General features: G+C 35.7%; 5 protein-coding genes across 5 annotated transcripts; 2 read left to right on the plus strand and 3 right to left on the minus strand.

The window, feature by feature from the left end:
* Positions 1-237: 237 nt before the first annotated feature.
* Positions 238-4,674, minus strand: HELRODRAFT_172104 (hypothetical protein; the record flags this gene model as incomplete). Its single annotated transcript, XM_009018771.1, has 6 exons — positions 238-1,099; positions 1,288-1,493; positions 1,550-3,502; positions 3,734-3,834; positions 4,131-4,265; positions 4,617-4,674. The coding sequence occupies 6 exons, from the start codon at positions 4,672-4,674 to the stop codon at positions 238-240; spliced, it is 3,315 nt and encodes a 1,104-aa protein (XP_009017019.1).
* Positions 4,675-5,238: 564 nt separating this feature from the next.
* HELRODRAFT_191587 (hypothetical protein) lies at positions 5,239-8,805 on the plus strand. Its single transcript, XM_009018772.1, has 2 exons — positions 5,239-6,298; positions 7,841-8,805. Exons 1-2 carry the CDS (start codon positions 5,443-5,445, stop codon positions 8,413-8,415), a joined length of 1,431 nt encoding a protein of 476 aa, XP_009017020.1. The 5' UTR covers positions 5,239-5,442; the 3' UTR covers positions 8,416-8,805.
* Positions 8,806-10,185: 1,380 nt separating this feature from the next.
* On the minus strand, positions 10,186-13,565 carry HELRODRAFT_185548 (hypothetical protein). The gene is made up of 5 exons (XM_009018773.1): positions 13,415-13,565; positions 12,958-13,114; positions 12,653-12,756; positions 12,050-12,248; positions 10,186-11,287 (listed from the first exon to the last, which is right to left on the minus strand). Exons 2-5 carry the CDS (start codon positions 13,037-13,039, stop codon positions 11,145-11,147), a joined length of 528 nt encoding a protein of 175 aa, XP_009017021.1. The 5' UTR covers positions 13,040-13,114; positions 13,415-13,565; the 3' UTR covers positions 10,186-11,144.
* Positions 13,566-13,952: 387 nt separating this feature from the next.
* HELRODRAFT_172107 (hypothetical protein) lies at positions 13,953-16,556 on the plus strand (the record flags this gene model as incomplete). The annotated part of the gene is made up of 5 exons (XM_009018774.1): positions 13,953-14,132; positions 14,282-14,444; positions 14,576-15,519; positions 15,790-15,874; positions 16,012-16,556. The coding sequence occupies 5 exons, from the start codon at positions 13,953-13,955 to the stop codon at positions 16,554-16,556; spliced, it is 1,917 nt and encodes a 638-aa protein (XP_009017022.1).
* A 705-nt stretch (positions 16,557-17,261) lies between these two features.
* On the minus strand, positions 17,262-26,058 carry HELRODRAFT_156933 (hypothetical protein; the record flags this gene model as incomplete). Its single annotated transcript, XM_009018775.1, has 21 exons — positions 17,262-17,383; positions 17,679-17,809; positions 18,366-18,469; positions 18,555-18,665; positions 18,951-19,046; positions 19,390-19,534; positions 19,664-19,794; positions 19,982-20,152; positions 20,316-20,486; positions 21,156-21,388; positions 21,529-21,709; positions 21,896-22,027; positions 22,280-22,368; positions 22,568-22,782; positions 23,084-23,286; positions 23,386-23,537; positions 23,750-23,945; positions 24,851-25,076; positions 25,240-25,400; positions 25,604-25,753; positions 25,918-26,058. 21 exons carry the CDS (start codon positions 26,056-26,058, stop codon positions 17,262-17,264), a joined length of 3,261 nt encoding a protein of 1,086 aa, XP_009017023.1.

The raw sequence follows: 26,058 nt of genomic DNA on the forward strand, positions 1-26,058 counted from the left end.
TTTATGTATACATGCTTGTGTATTCATCTACCTTTATATTTTAGCAATCTTTTCTTACTTAAAAGACATCATTACATTTTTAAACTAAGATTGATATTTTTATAAAAAAAAAAACGAACGAACAAACGAAGGAAATGAAAGAAACAATGAATGAATGATTGGACGAACGAACGAACGAACAAATGAACGAACGCAAAAAATTTAACTAATTCATAAGTTAATTAACACTACATTACATTACATGAACGGCTGCTGTAAGAGTTGATGTAATTGTTGGTCATGTAGATGTATTTGACACAAAGAACTGTTGTTGCTGTTGTTGTTGATGTTGTCTATGTTGATGTTTTTATTGCTTATGTTGATATTGTTGTTAATTATGTTGTTGTTGTTGTTGATGTTGTCTATGTTGATGTTTTTATTGCTTATGTTGATATTGTTGTTAATGATGTTGTTGTTGTTGATGTTTAGAATCCAATGCTGTTGTTGTTGTTGTGTGTTGTCGTTTAACTGCAATACACAATCTAAAACGTTGTTGTTTAATGTGTTGTTGTTGTTGGAAAACGAAATGTCTAATGGTAATGTGTTAATAGTGCTATCTGTGATGTTGTTGGTGCTACTTAAGCTGTTGTTGTTGTTGATGTTATTGGTGATGTTGTTGTCTAGTTGTTGTTTGCAATTTTGAAAAAATATTGTTTGCGGTAACGTTACTGTAGTGAACTGTTGTTGTTGATGCTGTTGTTGCTGCTGAATGATTTGTTTCGGCTGCTGTTGTAATACAGGAGTTAGTTGTTGTTGTGGTTGTTGTTGGCAAATGATGAAAGTTGAATAAAGATTCGGATCAATTTGTTGTTGAATATTTTTGCTAAAATCTGTCAAATTTAACAAAACATTGTTGTTGTTGTTGGCTGAATAAAGTTGTTGCTGATGTTGTTGTTTTGGTTGCTCAACAACTGTTGGTGTTGTTGTTAGTTGTTTCTGTTGAGGAAGAGGAAGTTGTAGTTGCAGTTGTTGCTGCTGTGGTGGCGGCAGTAGCGTGCAAGTGTTCATATGCACTTTCAGGCTTTTTCTGTGCATGTACTCCTTTCCACAACCTGTACATCTGGAGCAAGTGTACAACCAGATTCATGTACAGCCAGATTCATGTACAACTAGATTGATGTACAATCGGATTCACGTACAATCGATCACTACAACCATTCTCGAATTTACTACGTAATAATAATAATAATAATAATAATATAACTACAGCGACAAACAATGAAAATGACAAATGCAATCAAGACGCACTTGTACTTATTTTTATCCATGTGCTCCTTCAGGCTGGTTAAACTTTTGAAACTTTTGGAGCAGCAGGAACATTTGTGGGGTCGGTCCTCGCTGTGGACTGCCCTGTGCTGGCGGAGGGAGGAGGGGTGTTTGAAGGACTTGGAACAAACTTCACAGACGTAGGGTCGAAGGTCGCTGTGGACGCGGGAGTGCTTCTTCAATGCTTTCTGGAGGTTGAATCGTTTTGGACACACCTGAGGAACAAACCGAGAAAAAATTATACCTGGTAGCTAAAACGCGTTTCGCTAATAAAAAATATGAAATAATTATTGTTAATGAAAAAAGTTAAAAAAAAAACAAAAATGGTATTAACAGGGCAAGCAAAGGGTTTGGAAGGGTCATTCTCCTTCATGACTCGCCTGGGCTGCTGTCCAGGGCCCACCTCTATAGCAGGCACGTTTTCTTTGTGGGTCGAACCCCGATCCACTACCGACTTGACACTCGTCGTAGCAGTGCAAGAGTGTTTGCGCAGACCGGACAGTTGTTTGAAACTCTTCTTACAAACGCCACAGAAGTACGGACGTTCTCGCGTGTGGACGGCCCTGTGTTGTCGCAGCACGGAGGCGAATTTGAACTGCCTACTGCATACGGGGCACTTGTAACGCTTCCTATCCATGTGGATGGCTTCGTGCTCGCGTAGGGTCGATCGGCGTTTGAAGAGTTTGCCGCAGTCGGTGCAGCGGTAGGGGCGACGTTCCTTGTGACAGATGAGGTGCTGCCGGAGGTAGTGTGGCTGCGAGAAGTTCTTCCCGCAGACGTGGCACAGGTTGCAGCAACCTTTCGAGGACTTTTTCTCAAAAATTGAAACAGACGATCGTCTGGCGTTGCCGTGATTCTCTTCGCCGTCGTCTGGATCGTATGTTGTGGCGGTGTCCCGAGCCTCTCTAAAACTGACGTCATCAACTTCAGCGTTTAAAAGTGACGTCACAATATCTTTGTGGGGCAAATCGTCAAGAAGGTTAAGTTCACTGTCATCTAATAAATCGCTGGAAAGTTCGTGCTTGCATGACATGTGCTCCTGAAGGAAGTCAAGCTTCGGAGGATTTGAGCTGAAGGTACTATCAGGCAGTCGATTGCGAAAGCGATCGTTTATGTGGTTGCCGCTACCGACGCTGATGACGTCATTCGTAATATGATCATTGTTAGCAACGTCAGCATCACTCTTAATGTTATTATTGCGGTTGTTAACAACACAAATTCTCTTATTATTACTCCCATTATGACATCGTGAATTTACTTCAAGTTTAAGAGCAACGTCATCTTTAAGATGCACGCCCTTTATGTGCTTATTGAGATTCGAACGATTTTTAAAACCCCTCTCGCAATAATTACAAACCATCAACAACTGTGATTTATTTTGACAGCGATGCATCAAATTCGCGTGTCTCTGTAACTCTTTTTCCGAATCGAAACACCTACCACAAAACGAACACAAAACACTATTTTGAACCGATTTGCCGCTCAAATAACCGTCGGTATCGAGTCGGAATACGTCGTTATTGAATTGTAATTCGTCGGTATGCGATTTTAAAACGTGCTTGTGCAGTAGCAATGCGCTTTTAAACGAATTCTCGCATCTGTGACATTGAAACGGCGTCAATAGGGCGTGCACTGAAGATAGATGATTTTTCAAGGTAGACCATGTCTTAAATGAGGCCTCACATTTGCTGCACTGAAAGCCATTACTGAGGTGTTCCTTCAGGTGGGTTTGTTTTTCATCTTCGGTTTCGAATGTCAAGTTACACCATTTACACAAGTACACTGATTTTGAGGTCTTTAGTGAGGTGTGTAAATTTTTCAAGTATTCTTTCTTACCATCATCATCATAATAATTCTTATTATTAATATTAATAATAATATTATTATTAGTAGTAGTAGTAGTAGTGGTGGTATTATTATCTTTATTATTCTTGTTGGCATCATCACCTTCATCATCTCCAGCAGATGAGAGCACTTCACCATTTAAGATGTTCCCCCCACCGGATGAAAATTCCGGAAATTTCGATCCATCATCATTATTACCACCACCACCGTCGTCGTCGTGGTTCTCTTCCTCCTCCCCCTCATCATTTTCATCACAAACATTAGACTCATGTGATGGTGGATTAGGCACGCCGTCATCGTCGTCATCATTAACATCATCTTGATCATCATCAGCTGCTACATTAATGGATTCCTATTGGGAAAAATAGAAGTATTACTAAAAATAATACTATTACTATTAGAATTATTAATACTTTTACAACTACCACTACTACTACTACAACTACTACTTCTGCTACACTACTACTATTACTGTCGCTACTACTACTACTAATAATAATAATTATAGAACTACTAATATTAAAAAGTAATGAAGCATCTAAAAGAGTTTGATTAACAGAATAACAAAATTTTCATTGCATACATGGCTAGTAGCTTCAAGGTTGAGCAATAATGCTTCCTCATCTTCTGTTGGCTTATTGCAATAAACTTGAATCATTTTAGAGTCTTTCAACAAATTTTCATCTAATTATAACGATAATAATTTTTATATAATATATAATAATATATAATTATTATTTTGGTATTATTATTCATTAACAATATTTAATGTTATAATTTTATCATCATTTTGTTATTATACTATGACTATAGCATATTAAAATTAAAAGCAGTAGTAGCTATAACTGTAGTAGTAACTGGTAGTAGTAGTAGCAGTGGTAGTAGTAGAAGAAAGAAGCAGTATTAGTAGTAATAGCAGTATGTACATTCCCTTTTTATTTCATTATTAATCATAAATTTCAAATTTTAAAATGACTGACAGCAGTATTCATAGAAGACATCTAGTAAAGTAACATGTCTTTCAAAATAGTCTTTCCCTAATTTTGACCCCAACACATACTTTCCTCCATCTGAATCAACACCAAGGAATATGCATTGGAAATCAGATATTAACTCTAATGATTTGATCTACAAAAATAAAAAATGATTGTGGAAGAAAGTTATATTTAATTATTGTAATAATTATAATTTATTTAATTTTGTTTATTAATAATCGAACGATATTTCTATTTAGAGTTAATTTTTAAATTTAGTTTTTTAATTAGAATCCAATCAAAAAATAATGCCCAAATGATTTAAAAAATGTTTAAAAAATAATAACACGCCTTTTCTTCAATAAAGCTAAGGTTTGACGTTGGATCCATAATTTCTAATTTGTGAGAAATACAAAATTAGTGAGGTAAATGGCGATTTTGGTGTAAAAAAATTGCAATTTTGTTAAAATTTTATTCCACTTTTGCACTCACTTTTACACGTAAATATTATAGTTTTAAAGCGGGTCGGACTAATTGACTTCATTGGCATACTTATGAAATTACATGGGCTTTAACGAACAAGCTATATGAACTATTTACTTGATTTATTAAGTTTAAAACAATGTAATTAAATTATGTATTTTAAAATTATTTTTGTTACTTTGAATATAAAAATCGCTTTTTGTCCGGTAAAATACAGTGACTTGTTGAAGGTATTGAGACTCACTATACTACACTAGATTACTATGAATTCTCTTTCAAATCTCTATAACTTTGATGAAAAACAAAGAAGCAAAAATTTTTAGAATACTTTAAATTTGATGTAAATTGATTGTAAAATGATTGTAAATTTTAAGTTTATTGGAGATTGTAAATATTTATCTAAATAGTTACTTTGTTTTTGATGAATAACCAAGAAGCATAAACATAGAATATTATAAATTGTAAATTGGTTGTAAATTGATTGTAAAATTATTGTAAATTTGTTGGAGGTTGTAAATATTTATCTAGTAACTTTGTTTTATCTATCTATAAATAATGGAGCGAGCGATGATTAGTTAACCTTATATTCTGCATTGTCTCGCTAATATTTAACTTTAATTTTGTGGGTATTAATTCAATTATTTATTTAGAAAATTTGGTCATTGAATTAATTATATAGTATCGTATATTGTCTAATTGTTCGTTTGTCGAATCAAACAAACGAACATTTGTATTTTATTTTAGACTTCTACATCTCAATTGTGAAATTCTCTAAATTCAGAAGTTTGGTTTAGAAGACAAACTAAACAATTTGAATTAACGAACGAACGAAACAATGGGAGTGCCAGCATTTTTTCGATGGCTGAGTAGGAAGTATTCATCGATTGTGGTCCATGCCAAAGAAGATAAACAGAAAATAATTGACGGCGTCCAAGTGCCTATTGACATCACTCAACCGAATCCGAATAATGTTGAGTTTGATAATCTCTATTTAGATATGAATGGGATCATCCATCCGTGTTGCCATCCGGAAAACAAGCCAGCTCCCAAAAATGAGGATGAGATGATGGTACTAATCTTTGAATACATAGATCGCTTGATGGCCATCGTGAGGCCCCGCAAGTTGTTGTACATGGCAATCGACGGGGTCGCTCCTCGTGCCAAGATGAACCAACAGAGATCGAGAAGATTCAGAGCTTCCAAAGATTCTCGTGAAAACAGAGAGGAAATTGCAAAAGTTAAAGAGGAGATGAGAGAGAAAGGATTAGAAGTACCCGCCGACAAGCCAGCATCTGAACATTTTGACAGCAACTGCATCACACCTGGTACTCCATTCATGTCGAGACTGGCTGATTGTCTCAGATACTACATTCACTTACGTATCAACAACGATCCGGGATGGTCTCAGTTGATGGTCATTCTGTCAGATGCAAATGCGCCTGGAGAAGGAGAGCATAAGATTATGGATTTCATCAGAAGACAACGAGCGCAGTCAGACCACGACCCCAACACCCACCATTGTTTGTGCGGAGCAGATGCAGATTTGATAATGTTGGGCCTAGCAACTCACGAACCAAACTTCACAATCATCAGGGAAGAATTCAAACCAAATGCAGAGAGGGCATGTGAGATTTGTGGTGGTAGTGGGCACCAGATGAAAGAATGCATGGGCCTCACCAAAGTTAAAAGTGGTGAGTTTGATGAGATTCCAAAATTTGTGGGAACAGATGTCGAGTTCATTTTCATCAGGTTGAATATACTCAGAGAATACCTGTACAGAGAACTGACAATGGTCAACCTGCCATTCAAAGAAGATGTTGAGAGAGCCATAGATGATTGGGTCCTTATGTGTTTCTTCGTTGGCAATGATTTTCTTCCTCATCTGCCATCACTAGAAATCAGGGAAGGTGCCATTGATAGGTTGATTGGCATCTACAAAAAAGTTGTTTACAAGACAGGAGGCTACTTAACAAACAGTGGAATAGTAAACCTTGAAAGGGTACAGCTAATGTTGACAGATTTGGGGGAAGTAGAGGATGCCATATTTAAAAAACGTCGAGAAACTGATTTGGAATTTAAAAGAAGAAATCAGGATAAAGCAAAACGACAACGACGTTCAGACTCTTATGCTCCAAAGTCAATCCTGGAAGGAGAACTGGCTCCCTTACAACTTGGGCTCAATTTAACACCCCAGCCATCAACGAGTCATTCAATCAGAGAGTACAGACAGCAAAGTTACCAACAGTCGCTAAACTACAGTTGCCCCAATCTTTCTGCCAATCAATCTGCAGCCTACAATTTGAAACAGAGGCTAGATTCATCATTCAGCAGACCTGATGGCGCTATTGGTCAGGTGAAGAGGAAATATGATGAGGTGGCTGATGGAGAAGAAGAAGAAGAAGGACCCAAGGATGATGTCAGATTGTGGGAAGATGGGTGGAAGGAGAGATACTACATCAACAAATTTGGAGTCGATGTTGATGATATTGATTTTCGTATAAAAGTTGCAAATGAATACGTTCTAGGGATGTGCTGGGTGCTCAAATACTACTACCAGGGTTGTGCGTCATGGGATTGGTACTTTCCCTACCACTATGCTCCGTTTGCGTCTGATTTTCAGAACATTGGGTCGTTAGATACAACATTTCCAGACAACACGAAACCATTTAATCCACTAGAGCAGCTGATGAGTGTGTTTCCAGCTGCCAGCAAACAATTCCTTCCGCCAACGTGGCAGGTATTGATGTATCAACCGATTTCCCCAATCATCGATTTCTACCCTGAAGATTTCAAAATTGATTTGAACGGTAAAAAGTTTGCATGGCAAGGTGTGGCTCTGTTGCCATTTGTGGACGAGAAGAGGCTGTTGAGGGTGTTAGAAACTGTCTACCCAGACCTAACCGATGATGAAAAGTACAGGAACACCAGAGGAAATGACAGACTGTTCGTTCACAAGCTGCACATGTCGTTTGACTGTCTGAACTACATCTATAAACACTCACTTAATGATGAGAAACAGAATTTAAACCCCTCAATGACCAACGGTGTGGCTGGGCTTATCTGGGGTGATGACAAGGTCTGTCTGACAGGAGAGGTGGTGCCATCACCATTACCAGAGATGGAGGACTTGACATGCAATCAGGTCATCAGCGTGAAATATCAGGACCCTCAGTTTGAGAAGGGGTTCACATTCCCGTCAATCCTTCTACCGAAAGCAAAAATACCGCCACCAGTTTTGAAGCCTGAGGACTTTAACAGAAACTTCCAAGGACAGAGATTCCAAGCACAGACAGGATTTGCAAGGGACAGTGGTTACTCACAACACAACAATAGTCAGGTCCTCAACAGACACATCAGAGCTAATCTCGATCATTCTAGTCCTAATCAGGCCTTCAACTACAACTACAATGACGCCAGAGGTAGTTATAACAACAACAACAACAATTATCGTGGCGGTGGTTATAACAACAACAATTATCGTGGTGGTGGTTATAACAACAACAACAATTATCGTGATAACAACAACAATAGAGGTGGATACTACAACAACAACAACAATGGTGGCTATAGCTTCAACAACTACAGAGGTGGTTATAACAACAATAATAATAACAACGGAGATGGTAACAACAACAACAGATATAGCAGTACCGGATACGACTACTACAACAACAACAATAGATACAACAATACCGGTTACAACAACAACAATTATAGATTCTCCAGTAATAGCTATCCAACAGATCAGAGAAATTATAATAACAATAATAACAACAACAGTAGGCCAAGGTTTAGGAATGACTACTAGTTGAAGTTTGCATGGAAGAATAGTAGAAATGAGGCTGATGATGATGTAACATTGTTATCATTATGTCAATGCTATTGTTTTTAATCATCATTATTATTCTAATTCTAAGATAATTCTAATTATTCATCGTTATTTTCATAAGAATGAACTGTTTTAATGACTAATTAACCTCTCAACCATTATTTAGAGTTAGGCTATTTGTGTTGGAGGAACCACTGCACTGTATTCTTAACAAATTTATGTGTGCGTGCGTGCGTGCGTATGTCAGTCTGTTTTTATCTCTATATCTCTCTATATATGTATATTTATATAAATATATATAATTATGTATGATTCAAATATTTCATTATAGATTTTTTTTAATGTTAATAAACTCCCTTTTGAAAAAAACCGAAATAATTGTGTCAGTGTGTTGGCTTGAAAAGACATATTTGTAGATCTAGACAAATATTTGATTGATCTAGATTGGATAGTATTAAAGATAGAGCATTTATAGGTAAGTATCAAGTAATTATTGCCAAGTAAGTTGGAAGTAACAATCCCAGCCGTGGCAATAGAAGTAGCGACAAAAGTAGTAGTATATCATCAGTGTATTAGTAACGTATTGACGCTAATTTAATGAAACACAGCTTCTCATAGCCACAATTATCTATTTAGGAGTGGCTAGGCAACAATACGACTGCAGCAGTAGTTAAAGCGACGCCACTGAAGTAGTGCTCAAGTTTAATGTTGTTTGGTGTGTAGACTAGAAACAAAACAAAGCCTATCCTATGGTCTATTGTTTTATTCATTCATTACTACCATTACAGATTAATAATATAGCAATGTGAGCATGGATATGTGTTATATATATATATATATTTACAATATTCTATAAATTCTACCGAATGTAGAAATTCGGTAGAATTTATAGAATATTGTAAAAATTATGGTCTATTACCAACATATATATATATATGTATGTGGCGAAAAGAATGATGATAATGATGACAAACCCTCGTCACTATCATCATCATCATCACCAACATCGTCGTAATTGGTGGTAATAGTTGTAGTGTTATTCATAATAATGATAATAATATTACCAATAATAATAAAATATTAATAACAATAATAAAAATAACGTTACCAATAAGAATCATGGTAATAATATAGAAAGTTAACGAAGCAAAAAGAGAAAAGCTATGTACGTATTCGAATGATAGTACATAGGTATTGTACAAAACTGAAGTGGAATTTATGATTAGTAATACTAATAATATTAATAATAAAAATAATAACAATAACAATAAATAATAATTATAACGAATAATATTAATAAGTTTCGTCTACCCAAGAAAGTCGATAAGAATTAACAATAGCCATGTGTTAGAATCTAAGTGGCAACATATGAAAGAATTATAAATGATTGAATGAATGACAAAATGAGTAAATGAAAAAATGAATGAACGAATGACAGGATGAATGAATGACAAGATGAATGAATGACAAGATGAATGAATGATAAGATGAATGAATGACAAGATGAATGAATGAATGATATAATGAAAGAATTAATAAAGAAAAGAAAGAACGAATGATCGAAATGAAAAAAATGAAAGAAATATACAAACTTTTAGCTATACTATACAATACTACCTGATCTTATATATATATATATATATATATATATATATATATATATACACACACACACACATATATATATATATATATATATCTTTATCTTTTGCTATTAAGAATCAACAGTCAATCAGAGGTCTAACAAATATTAATTAGCAAGGAATCATCATTGTAATAGAAAAGTATATAAAACATGTATGCATGTATATATGTAAGTACGTACATATGTATGTATGTATATGTGTATATATGGGTGTGTCAGTGAATTATGATTGAATAATTCAACAAATGAATGAATGATGAAATGAAAAGTAAACAATTTGAATGAATGAATGATTTTTTTTTCTAACAGATTTCTAACATAGTGCTGATTCATATATACAGTGTAAAAAAAACCTTTCTTACTATAAAAGACGACAACAATAATTAATAATAATAATAAAAATAATAGTTAACAATAACATCAATAATAATAATATCTTGCAGATGCAACTAATAACGCGTGTTAGCTGGTTTATTAGTTAAATCATTTTTTAGTCTAGTACACAAACCATCCATATATATATATATATATATATATATATATATATATATATATATATATATATATATATATATATATATACACACACACACATACACATACATATAATATTAACAACTACAGAGTGACACACACACACACACACACAAGCCCAAGTCAAGGTTATGAATAAAAAACTATCTGAAAAAACTTTGTCAACAAATTCTTAAGGAAGACGAATGTACAAATGTATCAATGCATGTACACAACACAAGATGGTTAAGTGAATGTTTCAATGGTTATACAAATAAAAATAGCAATAATAATAACTGATACATATACATGCATGTATATGTGTATATATGTATACATATATATAACATATATATATATATAAATGTATACATACATATATGTGTGCATGTGTGTATGTATTAACAAGTAAATCGAAAAACGAATGAATGAACAAAAGAACTAATAAATGAATGAATGAATGAATGAATGAATGAATGAATGAGAGAAACGAAAAGATGAAAGGAATAAATAGAAAAATGGATAAATAAATAAAAGAAATAAAAAAGAGTTATGTCTTGATATTAGAGGTCAACCAGGTCAGACCCTCGTACAGTCCATCACCAGTGGTGGCACAGGATGGCTGGACGTACCAGTTTCTATCCCGGATTCTAGTTAGTCCCAACTTCTCCTGGATCTCGTGCGGCTTCATGGCTGGATTGTTTGGCGTTGGATATTTCAATTTACAGTGAATGAAGTAAGTAGATGTTAATTGATCCGTGAATGAATTAATGAATGGATGAGTTGTTGGATGAATTGTTGGATGAACTGTTGGATGAGTTAGTGAATGAACTATGAATGAATTGTTGAATGAATTGATAACTGCATAAGGGGTCGTTTAGAATTACATTGAATGAGTGAATAAATTGATGGGTGCATGAATGATTGATTGAATTAACAAATAAATGAATGAATGGAAAAATAAATGAATGAATGATGAAATGAATAAATGTAACATGAATTGTATTAATATTAACATTTAAATTAATTTAAAAATTTTCAAATTACATCTTTTTTGAAATATTACTACAGACAGGATGACGAAATTGCTGAAGTGAACTGTTGAGTTATATTGTTAAAAATTTAATCCAAATTAAACGAACTCTACTCAGAGATGAAGAAAGTAAAACTGAAAGAGTCAGAAAGAAGAGAGAGAGAGAGAGAGAGAGAGAGAGAGAGAGGGAGAGAGAAAAGAAGAGAGAAAACTGATAAACTAGAAACTCATCTATGTAGTGCAATTGTAAAACTGCATATAAGAGACTAGTTCACTCAAATAGAGATATTGAAGAAGAAATAGGTAAAACTTAACTACACACAACGGCCACAAACACCATCTTAAAGTTAGAGAGAGAAAAAAACCAAAGATCCTATAATAATTAGTGAAAGAAAGAAGAAAACCAAAGAGTAAATAATTACCGTCAGGAAGGTCCTGTTTGTTAGCGAATACTAATATAATGGCCTCACGCATCTCACGGTCATTGATGATTCGGTGGAGTTCTTGCCTGGCCTCGTCCACTCGATCGCGGTCAGCGCAGTCCACCACATATATCAGACCCTGGGTGCCTGTGTAGTAGTGTCGCCACAGCGGGCGGATCTTGTCCTGGCCCCCCACGTCCTGATCAGGAAAAATTAGGAATTAGGGAAAATTGTGAATAAATTATTTTTGAAAAGGAGATTAGGAAAATTAGAGATAGATGTGTTTTTTGAAGAAAGAGAGCAATTAAAGAGTCTAAACATGTTCAGTTAGGAAAGTTTTTTCATGAAATTTAAATTGAGAAATAAAAACTTATTTATAAAAATTTCAGAGTTTTATTAGATGTATGTTTTAAACAGAAATTTATTAGAAAATTTTAATAAATTAATTGGAAAGGTTAAAGGTCAACATTTTTTGAGTAAATTTAACTAATTATCTAATTAAATGACCTAAGTAAGCTGTTTATCTAAATAATTAGTCAACCAAACTAGCAGTCAGCCATCTTCACTAACAAATTAGGAACTTATAAACTTAAGTACACTAACCCAAATGTTAAATTTGACATTTTTGTATTTCACTGTTTCAACGTTGAAACCGACAGTCGGGATGGTGGTCACTGATTGGCCTAACTTCAATTTGTATAAAATGGCTGCCAAAAAATATGAAAAAAATAAAATTCTCATTTATATATTCAATGATAATCATGAAAAATGAATAAAATTAGGCAGAAATTAGTTACATTTAATAAAATTTTTAAAATTAGAAATTGTTAAAATAAAATAAAAACCAAACAGAATTTATTTCTTTATTTTATTTATTTCCAAATTTAAAATGAATTTTTTTTACTAACTCGTTTTTCCAGCTGCATCCAGACCTAACATAAGAATCCTCATCTCTTTATTCCCGAATATTTTTGATAACAATTTCCCCATAATTTATTTAAAACTAATAATTATCTTCTTCTGATGATGATGAACATTAAACAAGAAAAACAATAGAAAAAACCACTGCAAAAATTAAATTGAATTAATAAATTTGATTAAAAATAAAATCAAATAAAAATCCCTAATTTTAAATTTCAAATAAGAGGTAGTCGTAGTAGAGATGAAAGTTTTATCATAAAATTTTATAAAATAAATTTTATCATAAAATAATAATAAAATAAATTAATCAAATATTATTATAATTACATTTCTAATTTAATAGTAAAATAATTGCCAGAACAAATAATTTTAAAATTTAAATTATGATTCACGTTTAAAACATTTAAAAAATTCCAAGCGAATTACTAATCAAAGATCACCGACCTTAGTTTTTCTCGCCAAGTAAACTAATGTACAAAACAAAAAAAAACTATTTCTACTACCGGAACTTTATAAAACTTCAGAAAACAAATCTCTGGAGATATTTTAAATATTTAATTTTTATAAAATATTTCAAAAATGTTGACAAAAATTGAAATCTAAAATAAATTTTTATACTAAATAATTAGGATTTTACCACTTAAATTATTTGTTTTCAATTAGAAAAAAAACTTTTTGGCACGTGACTGTACAGGCCAAATTTTTTCTAGCGTACAACTATTGGGTAGATAATGAAACCAGCTAATTTCTATCATCAAATTTCCCATTTTTCGAATAACTATATAAAAAATTAAAGTTTATTACATTGAAATAATAGTTTTTTCACTGTTTTGTTTACATTTGAAATCATTGAACTTCTAAATTGAGATTTTTGAACACATTTTCCTAAAATATTTCGCTTCCTAGATCGGGAAAACCAATGTGTTAGTTTCCCAAACTTCATGATTGAATCTCGCAATTAAACCTATAAATTCCTAGAAAAATGTCTATAAATTCAACTATATACAATTATCAAAGAAACAGTACTAGCAATGAGGATTTGTATTTTAAATTTATTCCTGGCTTGTGGAAGGAGAAGTTAGCCATGCACCTGGATGATAGTGGTGGGTCAGATTGGGAACATTTGGCAGAAAAATTAGGACATAACGTCCTCACACGTAGGGTAAGTTGGTCATTTCTTGCTAATAGTAACTATATCAACACTTACTGCGTGCATATATAAACCCCAACAAACCAACGATCTCACTGTAATCAAAAATTTATTATTAAAATTACGATAATGTTTCATTTTGATCAATAATTTCTTGAAAGTGGTGCAAAAGTTTAGCTCAGAACAGTCCGATTCAGATGGGCAGTCCGACTTTAGTTTTTTTCGAGAAGTTCTGTGGAGACTTGAAGGTTTCCGACATATTGGACGCCTGTAGACTGATCAACAACGTCGCTTGCATTGATATTCTTGAAGTCTATCTCAAAGGTTTTCTTTTATTTCTTGACTGGATGAAAACTTTTAATTTAAAAAAAATTTCAGACAAGAAATTACCAATTTATATTTTTTATCCACCATAGATAGCAACAATTTCGATTTATACATATAAACTCACACAGATATATCGTCTGAGCGGCAATCTATGAACTCCATATCGACATTTGTCCAAACGAAACGAGACAGTCGTTACAATAGGAACACGTTAAACTCCGAATCTACAGCAACCAACACCTTCATCTTATCAGACGAAAAACGCCCCGAAAGCAACGATTGTAACGACAACTTCGACGACAATCGCTGGTCGCAGATGACTAACTCATGTTGCACGGCCTGCAGTAGCATACCTTCAAGACGATTTCATCGACCTAACTCGTCCAACTCTACAAGCACACAACAACGCCTATTTCAGATAAATAATTTAAACTTAAGTTCAATTCCTGACGAAATGCCTTCAAACGTGAGATTCACGAATTGTAGTAGTTGCGTCAATTATTTCTCCGACCCGCTAGACGATTGGCCGATTTTGACGGATCACGTCCCAATTAGTCACTGCCTCTGGAGGGATAATCGTTACTGGGATCCAATGAAATCCAGGGTAAGCTCTCAACAGCAGCAGCAGCAGCTACTGAGTTGTCGCAAAAGTATAATTTGTAACAACACTCACCTCGATCGATTAAACTTAGTAGAGCATAAGAGGCACCAAGAGAAAGCGTCATCTACAACCCGAAGCAGCAGCATCAACAACAACAACAACAGCAACAACAACAGCAACAACGTCAAAAAACAATTCCGCGTGCCATCGTCAACGTCACAGACGTCATCGTCCACAACGAAAACGGTAGCCAGCTACAACAGCCTCATCCCGCAATCCTTACTGCGGCGAAACTCCGTGCAGATAACTGCGTTCATCACTCATTGCGCGCGCAACAACGATGAAATCGCGAAAGTTGTCAAAGTTTGTAAATTTCTACAGAAGAATAAAATCGCCGTGTCGGTGGATTGTCTGTTGGCTGGAAAAGGTGACGCCGAGCAGAGGAAATGGGTCGAAGAAAGGTTCAATTTCGTAAGTGGATGCATTAATTCATGAAATGAACGAATGGATGAAAGAAATGAATGAATGAATAAAAAAGTGAATGAATAAAATGAAATTTATTTCATGTATTTTTGAGTGTCTGCGCGTAACTGGCTAATTTTAGGATGAGTTTAAGTTTAAATTGCTTTACGTTAACTACTATTCAACGGATGATCGTTCTCGTCTTTATGATAACAGGAATAATAAAAAATTATAAATAATAATAATAATAAATAATAATAACAATAATAATAATAATAGGTTGACTACGTCATAGTTTTAGTAACCACCTCTTACAAGAGTACAGTGAGGCCAGGAATCAGATGCCCGTGTTTCAATAGGACAGGTTAGAACAACAACAATAATAATACTAATAATAATACTATTACTACTACTGCTACTACTACTGCTTCTACTACCACTGCTGCTACTACTATTACTTCTGCTAATAATAACACTTTAACAATAATCACTGAATTTAAGACAGTAATAAGAATGACACTATCAACAACAACGACGGCAGCATCAACAACAAACTCAACAACAACAACAACAACAACAAACTCAACAACAACAATAACAACGTCAACAGCAACAAAAACAACAAAACAACAGCAACAGCAGCAGCATGCCCGTACAACAAAGGAAAGTTGCATTCCAAATTAGTCTACAGATTAATGAAAGAGGAGTACAAACGAACCAATGGGACTAAACTGAATAACAACAACAACAACAGCAGCAACAACAACATTAATAATTTAAATAAATCCCCCGAAACAGAAGCATCACCAACAACAACATCATCATCATCATCATCTGCTACCGCGGTTGCGACCGCAGCGACAAATAGCGTCAAGAAGAGCATCAGCAAAAACATCGAAACCGGAAAAAGATTCATTTGTTTATTCTTACCCGGAAGTGACGTGAGCAATGTACCTGATTGGCTGAGAGATGACTACCCAAATTTTGTCTGGCCAGACCAGTGGGAAGCCATTCTAGTTACAATGCACGTGAAATTAATAGAGTAATGAAGATGATGATGTCGGCGTTGATGATAATGTTGTTGTTGATGTTGTTGATGTTGTTGTTGTAGATGATGTTGTAGATGTTGTTGTAGATGTTGTTGTTGTAGATGATGTTGTTGTTGTAGATGATGATGTTGTTGTTGTAGATGTTGTTGTTGTAGATAATGTTGTTGTTGAAAAATATCTAGATGACTAGGCTGATGAGGATAAAATTTCTATTATATTGTTATTGCTATCTATCTATCTATCTGATCGTTTGTTTCTGTTTTGTTTCGGCTTCTAATTTATTTCAATTTAATTAACATAAGATTAAATAACCGACTTGACATGTAAATAAATAAATAAATTAATTAATTAATAAAATCCAAATTTAACTAAAAATAAATTTCTATAAATAAATAGATCTACTTATCTATCTATATAACTCGTGAAAGCAACAGCAAAATTCACGCATTAACGTCAAAATGTCAATCATAACTAATTAATATACATAAATCTTTGTTAATAACACTAATTAATTTATAACTCCGCCCGCCGTCAATCAATATTAATTAATATTTATAAATATTAATTGGTACTACTTTAATTTATTCATAACTTTTTCAATCATCATTAACCAACCGATCCAAACTAATACATTCACCTAACCAATTAAATTCTTATCAATTAGTACTATTTATAATTCATTCATGACTCCGCCCATGTTTATTAATAGTCCAGAGCACATAACAAAGCCACGCCCCTTTTGATCCAGTGTTTTTGTTGCTTGTTGGTGGGGATTTCCACTGAAAAAACGAAATTCGTCGAGTGCCCCGTGGTTGATAGAACGCCTGGAAATCGCGCGATTGGTTGGGCAAATGAATTGATTTGTCGAACGATTTGATTGGTTGGTTGGGTGAGTAACTTGATTAGTTGAATGATTTGCTTGGTTGATTTGATTGATTGATTGACTGATTGGTTGTGCGACTGATTATTAGTGATTGATTTATCGATTGAATGATTGTGTGAATTGATTCATTATTAATATTTGATTGTGAAATGAAACCAGCCAACCAACCAGCCAGCCAACCAACCAACAAACCAACCAGTCAACCAACCAACCGACCAACCAACAAACCGACCAACCGGCTCTCTTAAGGGTCTTATAGACGGGGCACTCATACAGACCAATTGAATGTCGTTTCCTAGAAGATACCGGCTTCAACCACAGGCACGGCATTTTCGTGTACAACTCTTTCAGATTCGATTCTTCTAACCTGTCGGTATCGGTATAAGATATCGGATGCTATACACGGCATCGTTATATATATCGGTATTTTGTGAAGTACCTTATTGATACTGATATAGTATAATTGTCTAATTTATTAATTATAATAAGCGGTTTCGGTATAATCTTTGGTATCGGTATAATATACTGTCTCGGTATAATCTACAGTATCGATATGATATACTGTCTCGATATAATCTACAGTATCGATATGATATACTGTCTCGATATAATCTACAGTATCGATATGATATACTGTCTCGATATAATCTACAGTATCGATATGATATACTGTCTCGGTATAATCTACAGTATCGATATGATATACTGTCTCGATATAATCTACAGTATCGATATGATATACTGTCTCGATATAATCTACAGTATCGATATGATATACTGTCTCGATATAATCTACAGTATCGATATGATATACTGTCTCGATATAATCTACAGTATCGATATGATATACTGTCTCGGTATAATCTACAATATCGGTTTACGGTAATCGTGACGGTATTCAACTAATTACTCAATAGATTAACCGGAATCTCCTCATGTCCCAACGGGCCCCCTCTAGAAATAGCCCCGTGACGTAACAACCCTTTTCCGGTGGCTCCAGTATGCTGTCCGCCGGCTGTTTCATCACCTGATATAGTGATGATGATGATAATGATGGTGTATTACTACTACTAGTACTGTTACTACTACTACTACTACACCATCATGATAACCTGAAAGTCGAATGATATAGTATCAATGGGTATCAAGTTCTGCCTGGCAAAATTTTGAAGAGTTCCCGTTAGGAAAGCTTGCGGGAAGAAAAACCCGGAAATCCAAAAAACCTAAATAGCGATGATGACGTCACTGATGACGTTGGCGGTGACGATTACGTCACTGATGATTGTGATGACGATGACGAGGATTTTGCGTCGCCGGTAAAGATGATAACGATAAAGAAATAATTAAGAGGATGACGATGAAAAGGAAGAAGAAGATAATATTAATAATAATAAGTATACTGGCGATGATACTAACGATGATACTACTAATAATACAAATTATGATACAAATTATGATATTAATTATGATACTGTTGATGATGAAGAAGATGTTGGAAAAACCCGAACATTTGGTGTCCCTCTTTCAATCCAGCTATTGAGGAAGTCGATCCTTTCTCTAAGATCAGTGACCCAAGAGGATAATGGCTTCAAGGATGGATAGGCCTGTGTTGATTGGTTGGTTGATTGGTTGGTTGATTGGTTGGCTGATTAATTAGTTGTTTAATTGGTTGATTGATTAATTGATTGATTTGCTGATTGGTTGGTAGATTGATTGAATGATTGAATTTAATTAATTTAATGCGAGAATTTTTAAGGGCTTTAAAAAAGTATTGGGGCCTATCATTTAGTTTATCACTGATATGTAATTATTTTCTTTCTTTACTATCATTCCTTCTCTCTTTCATTCTTACAATCTTTTGCACTCTTTTTTTCATTCATTCATTCACTCTCTTTCTCTCTCTCTCCTCTCTCTCTCTCCATCATCATATAATCATCTCTATCTCACCTTGTTGCTCCATTTCTCTGGAACCTGATTATTGAAGAGGCTGTTGGACATAAGTTCAAGGTCGTGTGACATTATGACCTGCCCGCTGAGGGCTTTAAAGAGGTCAGACAGGGTCGATCGAATCACCGAGAGGAGCTGGTTGTACCTGCGGTTGGCCAACTGGGTATCGGGTATCTACACACGCACACACACGTACGTACACAAACACGTACGTACACAAACACGTACACACACACACACAAACACGTACACACACACACACACACACACATACCTGACAATTTCCTGTGTGAGGACGGTATTCATTGATTGCTCGTAGAGTACCGGGTATAGGGCTAGTACGTTCTTCAAGTTAATCTCCTGGGGTACTACACTGTGTATGGACTGTGCAACCTCACTCACGACCTTGTCATCATCATCATCATAATAATAATAATAATTTATTTATCATATTTATTACATAATAATTATCATCATAATAATAAAAATAGTTATAATATCTAATAATTAATAAAATAAAATAATATTTAATAATTATAATGAAAATACTAAAAACGAACAAACACCGACACAAAAGAACATGCCTAAAAACCTTTTCTCTAGAAAATTCCCCAGCCGCCGAGCTTTTCGGCTGCAGTAGAAGTAGCGCTCCTAGCTGCTCGTAAGCTTCGTTTCGCGCGAATGTGATGTTAGCGTTCTCGTGTAGGCCGAAGATTTCGGAGGGGTCGTTAAGGGGTAGTGATTTTATGTAAGTTATGTAGTCCTGTTGATGTTGTTGTTATATTATGATGATGTTTTTGTTGGACGACGCTGATGACGATGATGTCGTTATTAACCACGTTGAGATGTTGTTATTGTAGTAATTAAATATTACATAATTCTCGCTGCACAGTAACAACACAACAAATACCGATAAACCGACTCACATTCTGATCGGATCCGGCATCGATTTGGGAGTAATTACCGCTAAACGAATAGTTCGAATCGAGAACGCTCTTGGTGTAGAAATCCGACAGAATGCTCTTCATCGTCCGCCGATCCCAATCGTCCGTAACACGGCCGCCATAATTTATCTCCCCAGCCGTGTATGATAAGACCTACAATGGTAGTTCAAAGTTCATTTGAGGAATTTTTCTGACAAATCTAAAAATCTTCAGGTAAACTTCGCACGAATGCTTATTTCGATACCTCAATATATCGTTTAGTTAATTACCATCTACAGACGTACGTACACGCGAAATGATTTAATTTGAAAAAAATACACAATTGCAGTACACACACACACACCTAACATACCGAAACAGGAACACGCAACACAAAACACACACACATCATACACAAAACACACACACATCACACAAAACACACACACATCCTACACAAAACACACACACACATCATACACAAAACACACACACATCATACAAAAAACACACACACATCATACACAAAACACACACACAAAACACACACACATCATACACAAAACACACACACATCGTACACAAAACACACACACACACTCACACACAAAACACACACACATCATACACAAAACACACACACACACATCATACACAAAACACACACACATCATACACAAAACACACACACACACATCATACACAAAACACACACACATCATACACAAAACACATACACACTCATACACAAAACACACACACACTCACACACACCATACCAAAAATACGTACGTATATCGACACAGACACATAAAACGTTCTCACAAACAGAGCGACGGATACCTTGAAAGGTACAGTGGAATAATCATCTAGGAACATTTTTAACTGGCTGACACAAATACGTAAATCGCCGTCTGTAAACTCGTACGGTATGTTGAACCCCAGGGCGCCGAACTTTCTACGCTCTAATATGACGCCGTGAAAGAGGCATAATGAGAAGAGGATGAGCTTAAAATTGTGTACCTGATTTGGGATTGGTTGGTTTGTTTCTTTGATTGGTTGGATGGATTGGTTGGCTGTTTGGTCATTTGATTGATTGGTTAGTTGACTGAGTAATTAGTTGATTAATTGCTTGATTGGTTAATTGACTGAATGATTGATTGATTTAAACTAATTAAATAAATTTTTTTATATAAATTTGAAAATCTCTCGACACAAACGTATTCAGCATCAATCTTCCTGAAGAAATCGTCGTTGAAGTTGCTGTAAGCTTTCAAAAGGTTCGCCTTGATACCCCTCGGGGGCTCCATCGTCATTTTGGCGCCATTTTGGAGAATAAAAACCGGAAACTGAGGGCTTGGCATGCTGGTCAGCCATAGTCTGAAGTCTTTGTGTACCTTCATTTTGATTGGATGGCCAGATGGTGATGGTGGCGATGCGGCCGTAACAATGGTCATGTCGATAACGGAGAAAAAAATTAGATATTTTTAATCAATATTGGCAGCGGCCACAGTAGCCACAGCAGCAGCAACAGCAGCAGCAACAACAACAACATCATCGTTGTCATCGTCACCATTACTAACAGTTTCCATGCGAATGTTGCTGATCAATTTCTCGAGAGATGGCATCCAGCTAGGAGCGAGGTGGCAATTTTGAAAGAAGACCCAAAACCCGCGGTCCATTGCTTCTAACATCATCTGCTCCGCTATGGGCCCCTTGTTTATGTGTGTGTGTGTTTAAGTGTGTGTGTGTGTATGTGTGTGTTTGTGTGTGTGAGTGTTTGTATGTATTTATGTATTCGCGTGCGTCTTAGTACCTTATGTAATAATCAAAGTTTTTTTAAAGTTTGGATTTGCGTATGCTTGTGTGAGTGTGAGCGGTTTATAAATTGTTACTTTTATATAAAATTAGACACACGCACACACAGACGCACGCACACGCACACACGCACCCACACACACACATACCTGTCCTTGACCCAACGATATGGAACTGAGTTTCTTTGAGAATTTCATCTCCTCTGCGAATTTGTACAAATCAACTGCTGGGTCAGTCCCTAGATGGACGGATGGATGAATGAATGAATGGATGAATGAATGAATAGATGAATGAATGAATAGATGAATGAATGAATAGATGAATAAATAAATGAATTGATAAATAAATAAATGAATAGATGAATGAATAAATTGATGGATGGATAAATAATTTTATAAAAAATAAGACGAACGAACAAACAAACAAACAAACCGAACCCTGTGATAGGATGAAGATAAGCGGACAAACGGGGGAGGAATCCTTGAAAACTACCCCCAGATTTGCAGTCTGGGGCTCAACAAACTGCTTACCCAAAGTTTTCACCACAAAATCCTGCATGGCGTTCGTCAGTTTGTCCGGACGCAGGCAGCGGATTAACAGGATCTTCTGGAAATCCGTCGTCTCGCTTTGCCAAGGTTCCGGAAATGTCATCCTGATAATGATGGTGATCATAATGACGTCAATGATGATGATGATGATGGTGATGGCGATGATTGATAGTTAACGATTAACTGAAAGTCAGGTTTATTTAGGAGTTTATCTTTGCGGTAACACGTCTGTACATCACTGTTCTGTTAGTGTAAAAACAAGAAATTATACGGTACAACTACTGCTACTGCTGCTGCTACTACCCCTACTACTACTACTACTACTACTACTACTGCTGCTGCTACAACAGCTACTACTTCTACTACTGCTGCTGCTACAATAGCTACTTCTTCTACTACTGCTACCTATGCGGTTCAGCATGTTGGAACATCTCTTTAAATTGATTGGCATCTTCGACAAAATATTCCACGATATTCTTGTAGGCTTTCACGGAGGCCAGGTTCCTAATTTCCGCCCACGATCTATCCGACAGCCAATCAGGTGCGGGATTGGGTAGATCTTTCGATGACGTCAACGAACTGCCAGCCAATAGGAATCTGTATTCGTCCTAGCAGGAGTGACGAGTATTGTCATCAGAATTTAATCACATCATCATCATCATCATCATCACCACCATTGTTACATCAGCATCATCATCACCACTGACTTCATCAATCTTGTTGACATTTTGTAGGGTTCGAATGGAGAGTAGGAGTGCAAAGAGCTGCTTGTGCTTCTCGAAGAGGCTCCTGCAGACGTTACAGTAGAGATTGTAAGTGAAGTAGTCGTTTATGGAGGCACATCTCTTTGCTATTTGATCTATTGTTGTTGTTGTTGTCGTTGTTCGTTGTGATGGTTATGATGTTGATGTTGTATACACACACATACGTACACCGTACACACACACACACGTACACACACATACACATACATTCAGACGCACAAAAAATCTAAACATCAATGACAACGATGGACACACATACACAAACATACACACACACATACACAGACACACAAACACACACACACACCGGACGATCTAGCGTTGTGAATACTGTTGATGAAGATATTGATGAACCAGCCCAGTGAGTACTGGTACATCGGGTCGATGAGGTTCAAATTGGAGACGCTGAAAAACAAAATCTGAGTGTTCGTTGCCACTGGCGTGTACTGGCTGCGCGTGTCGTCAATGTCGCGTTCCGTCTGCTCAGCCGCTACTACTTTCGCCTGGTTTTCGAAATGAAATGATCTTTTATTCAACAACAATTCCAAATAAATTGGAAATAATTTCTCGGGTAATTGAGATAAAACGCAAGGTTTATCGAGCCTGACAACTTTTCAGAAGAGTTAATTTAAATGTGAGTAATTTTAAACAGAAAGGGTACAGTGAAACTGTAAAAATAAAATTCAAATAATTCAGCATTTTAATGTATAAATAAAGTGCTAATGACAATTTAAAAAACCCATTAGAACAAGCACAATTCCAAGATCTTTTTAAATTTGTACAAAGTCGGGACCCGAGCAACTATTAATATGATGAAAAAATAAATTGCTCTTTTTTGCCGGTTTTAAAACAAGACAGTTTTGTTGTTGTGTTTCTCTGACTTTTTTGTATTTGAAGTAATCAACGAATGCATGTTTGAAGACGAAAATTTCCGTAAGGTGAGCATGTTGTCGCGTGAAAGAGAAGACGAGAGGTTTGATCGCGTCGAAACATTTCTAGAATTCATTGAATGAAGGTAGCTGTCTGAGAGCCTTTTTACAGCCCTTCCCATGAGTTGAGAAATTGCTTCAGTCTTGGATTTATACATTACAGCCCAAACTAAATTACAATAGTTAACGTATGGCAGACGCAATACATTACACACACAGTAACGTACGACTTCCAGTGGGAAGATAAAATTTGTATTTGTTGATTAAGCCAAGGCCTCTGGCGAACTTTGAAGCAACAGTTTTTACGCGAGGTACAAATGTAAATTTTTTATCTAGATACATTCCTAAGAATTTGCAAACTTTAGTTTCACATATACTTTCACTGGTGATAGACTAATTAGACAATTAAGACTGCTACAACGAGAACGAAAGGCAAAAAAATTATCACACATGACAAAAAAAAACATACAAGGAATGACCTTTATGTCTGCCGATTTCAATTTGGAGGCCTCCAGAGTCATGATGAGGTCAAGGTCGTCGACTGGGTTGCCTTCGGAGGAACTCAACCTCGTCAGAATCTTATCTTCGATTTCGTTTAGCTCGGCTCTCATTTTCGCGCTATTCACGATCAATTGGTTCTTTGCGTCCTCTAGATCTGGCCTCTCTTCTGCTACCACCATCCCTAATAGCTGGCCTTCTAAACCGCTGTGGTGCGTGTGCGTGCGTTTGTACGTGTGTGTGTGATGTATGTTCCGTATTAACACAAATTATAAACGATATTTTACCAGACGTGCATGTACGAGATGCATTCATTCACATTCATACAAGCCAATCATATGCGCCATGCTATCACCAACAGAGGACCCACCTTGGGGAAAGGGTGAAGTTAACGAGGGTGACCTTGGTGGAGACCTCGGCTGAGTAGTGCGGGTTTGGGAGTTTGGTGGTCAGGTAGAATTTGAAGTCGTTGTGGAAGGGTATCAACGCGTCACCCAGCTTCACCACGAGTGTACCATCTTGTTTGAATACCTGGTTGAATGATTGGACGACTGAATGAATGGTTGATTGAGTGAATGAATGACTGAATGAATGAATGATTGATTGGATGAATAAAAGATTGATTGACTGAATTATTATTAATTATTATTAATATTGGTAGCAGTGTTATAGTTATTATTATAAAAATTCATCTCCGTTATCATTATTACCATGACAAATCAATCGAGACCGACTTGTTTAAGTAGTATCGGTTCCAGAGTCGGATCGATTTCTTCGCCGATATTTTCCAGCAGACACGGTTTACCGAATCGGATCGAGTTTTCGAGATTTCTTTGGAAATCCTTGTCGGTCAGTTTGACGACTTCGATCAAATTCTCTTTCTCCTGTGAATATAAAAAACTAAAAATCTTTAAAAAATTTTTAAATTTAAAATTCGAACTTCAAATACAGAAAATACAAAAAAAAGCTCCTCAAATTAAAAAACCAACCGGCCAACCGACCAGCTGACTGGCGGCCAACCAGCCAACCAAATAACCAATCAACTGACCAAATTCTTTATCCACTTGTTAGCCTGACCCTGAGGATCGATAAATAACGGACATCTCTTCGAATACTGGACAATGACGCCATTTTCGATACTTAGCGAGTCTTTCGGTAATCCGGCTATCTGCCAGTTTCTTATGAGCAT

Source organism: Helobdella robusta, assembly GCF_000326865.2.
Source record: "Helobdella robusta unplaced genomic scaffold HELROscaffold_22, whole genome shotgun sequence".
Taxonomy (NCBI): Eukaryota; Metazoa; Annelida; class Clitellata; order Rhynchobdellida; family Glossiphoniidae; genus Helobdella; species Helobdella robusta.

What these genes read in the sequence shown, in the direction of transcription:
- HELRODRAFT_191587 (XM_009018772.1), top strand. Translation starts at nt 5,443, where the DNA reads ATGGGAGTGCCAGCATTTTTTCGATGGCTGAGTAGGAAGTATTCATCG. An exon ending in CCTCACCAAAGTTAAAAGTG is followed by an intron (nt 6,299 to 7,840) that starts GTGAGTTTGATG and finishes TACCGCCACCAG; the next exon opens with TTTTGAAGCCTGAGGACTTT.
- HELRODRAFT_185548 (XM_009018773.1), bottom strand. Translation starts at nt 13,039, where the DNA reads ATGGGGAAATTGTTATCAAAAATATTCGGGAATAAAGAGATGAGGATT. An exon ending in GGATGCAGCTGGAAAAACGA is followed by an intron (nt 12,757 to 12,957) that starts GTTAGTAAAAAA and finishes ATTTTTTGGCAG; the next exon opens with CCATTTTATACAAATTGAAG. An exon ending in ATGTCAAATTTAACATTTGG is followed by an intron (nt 12,249 to 12,652) that starts GTTAGTGTACTT and finishes TTTCCTGATCAG; the next exon opens with GACGTGGGGGGCCAGGACAA.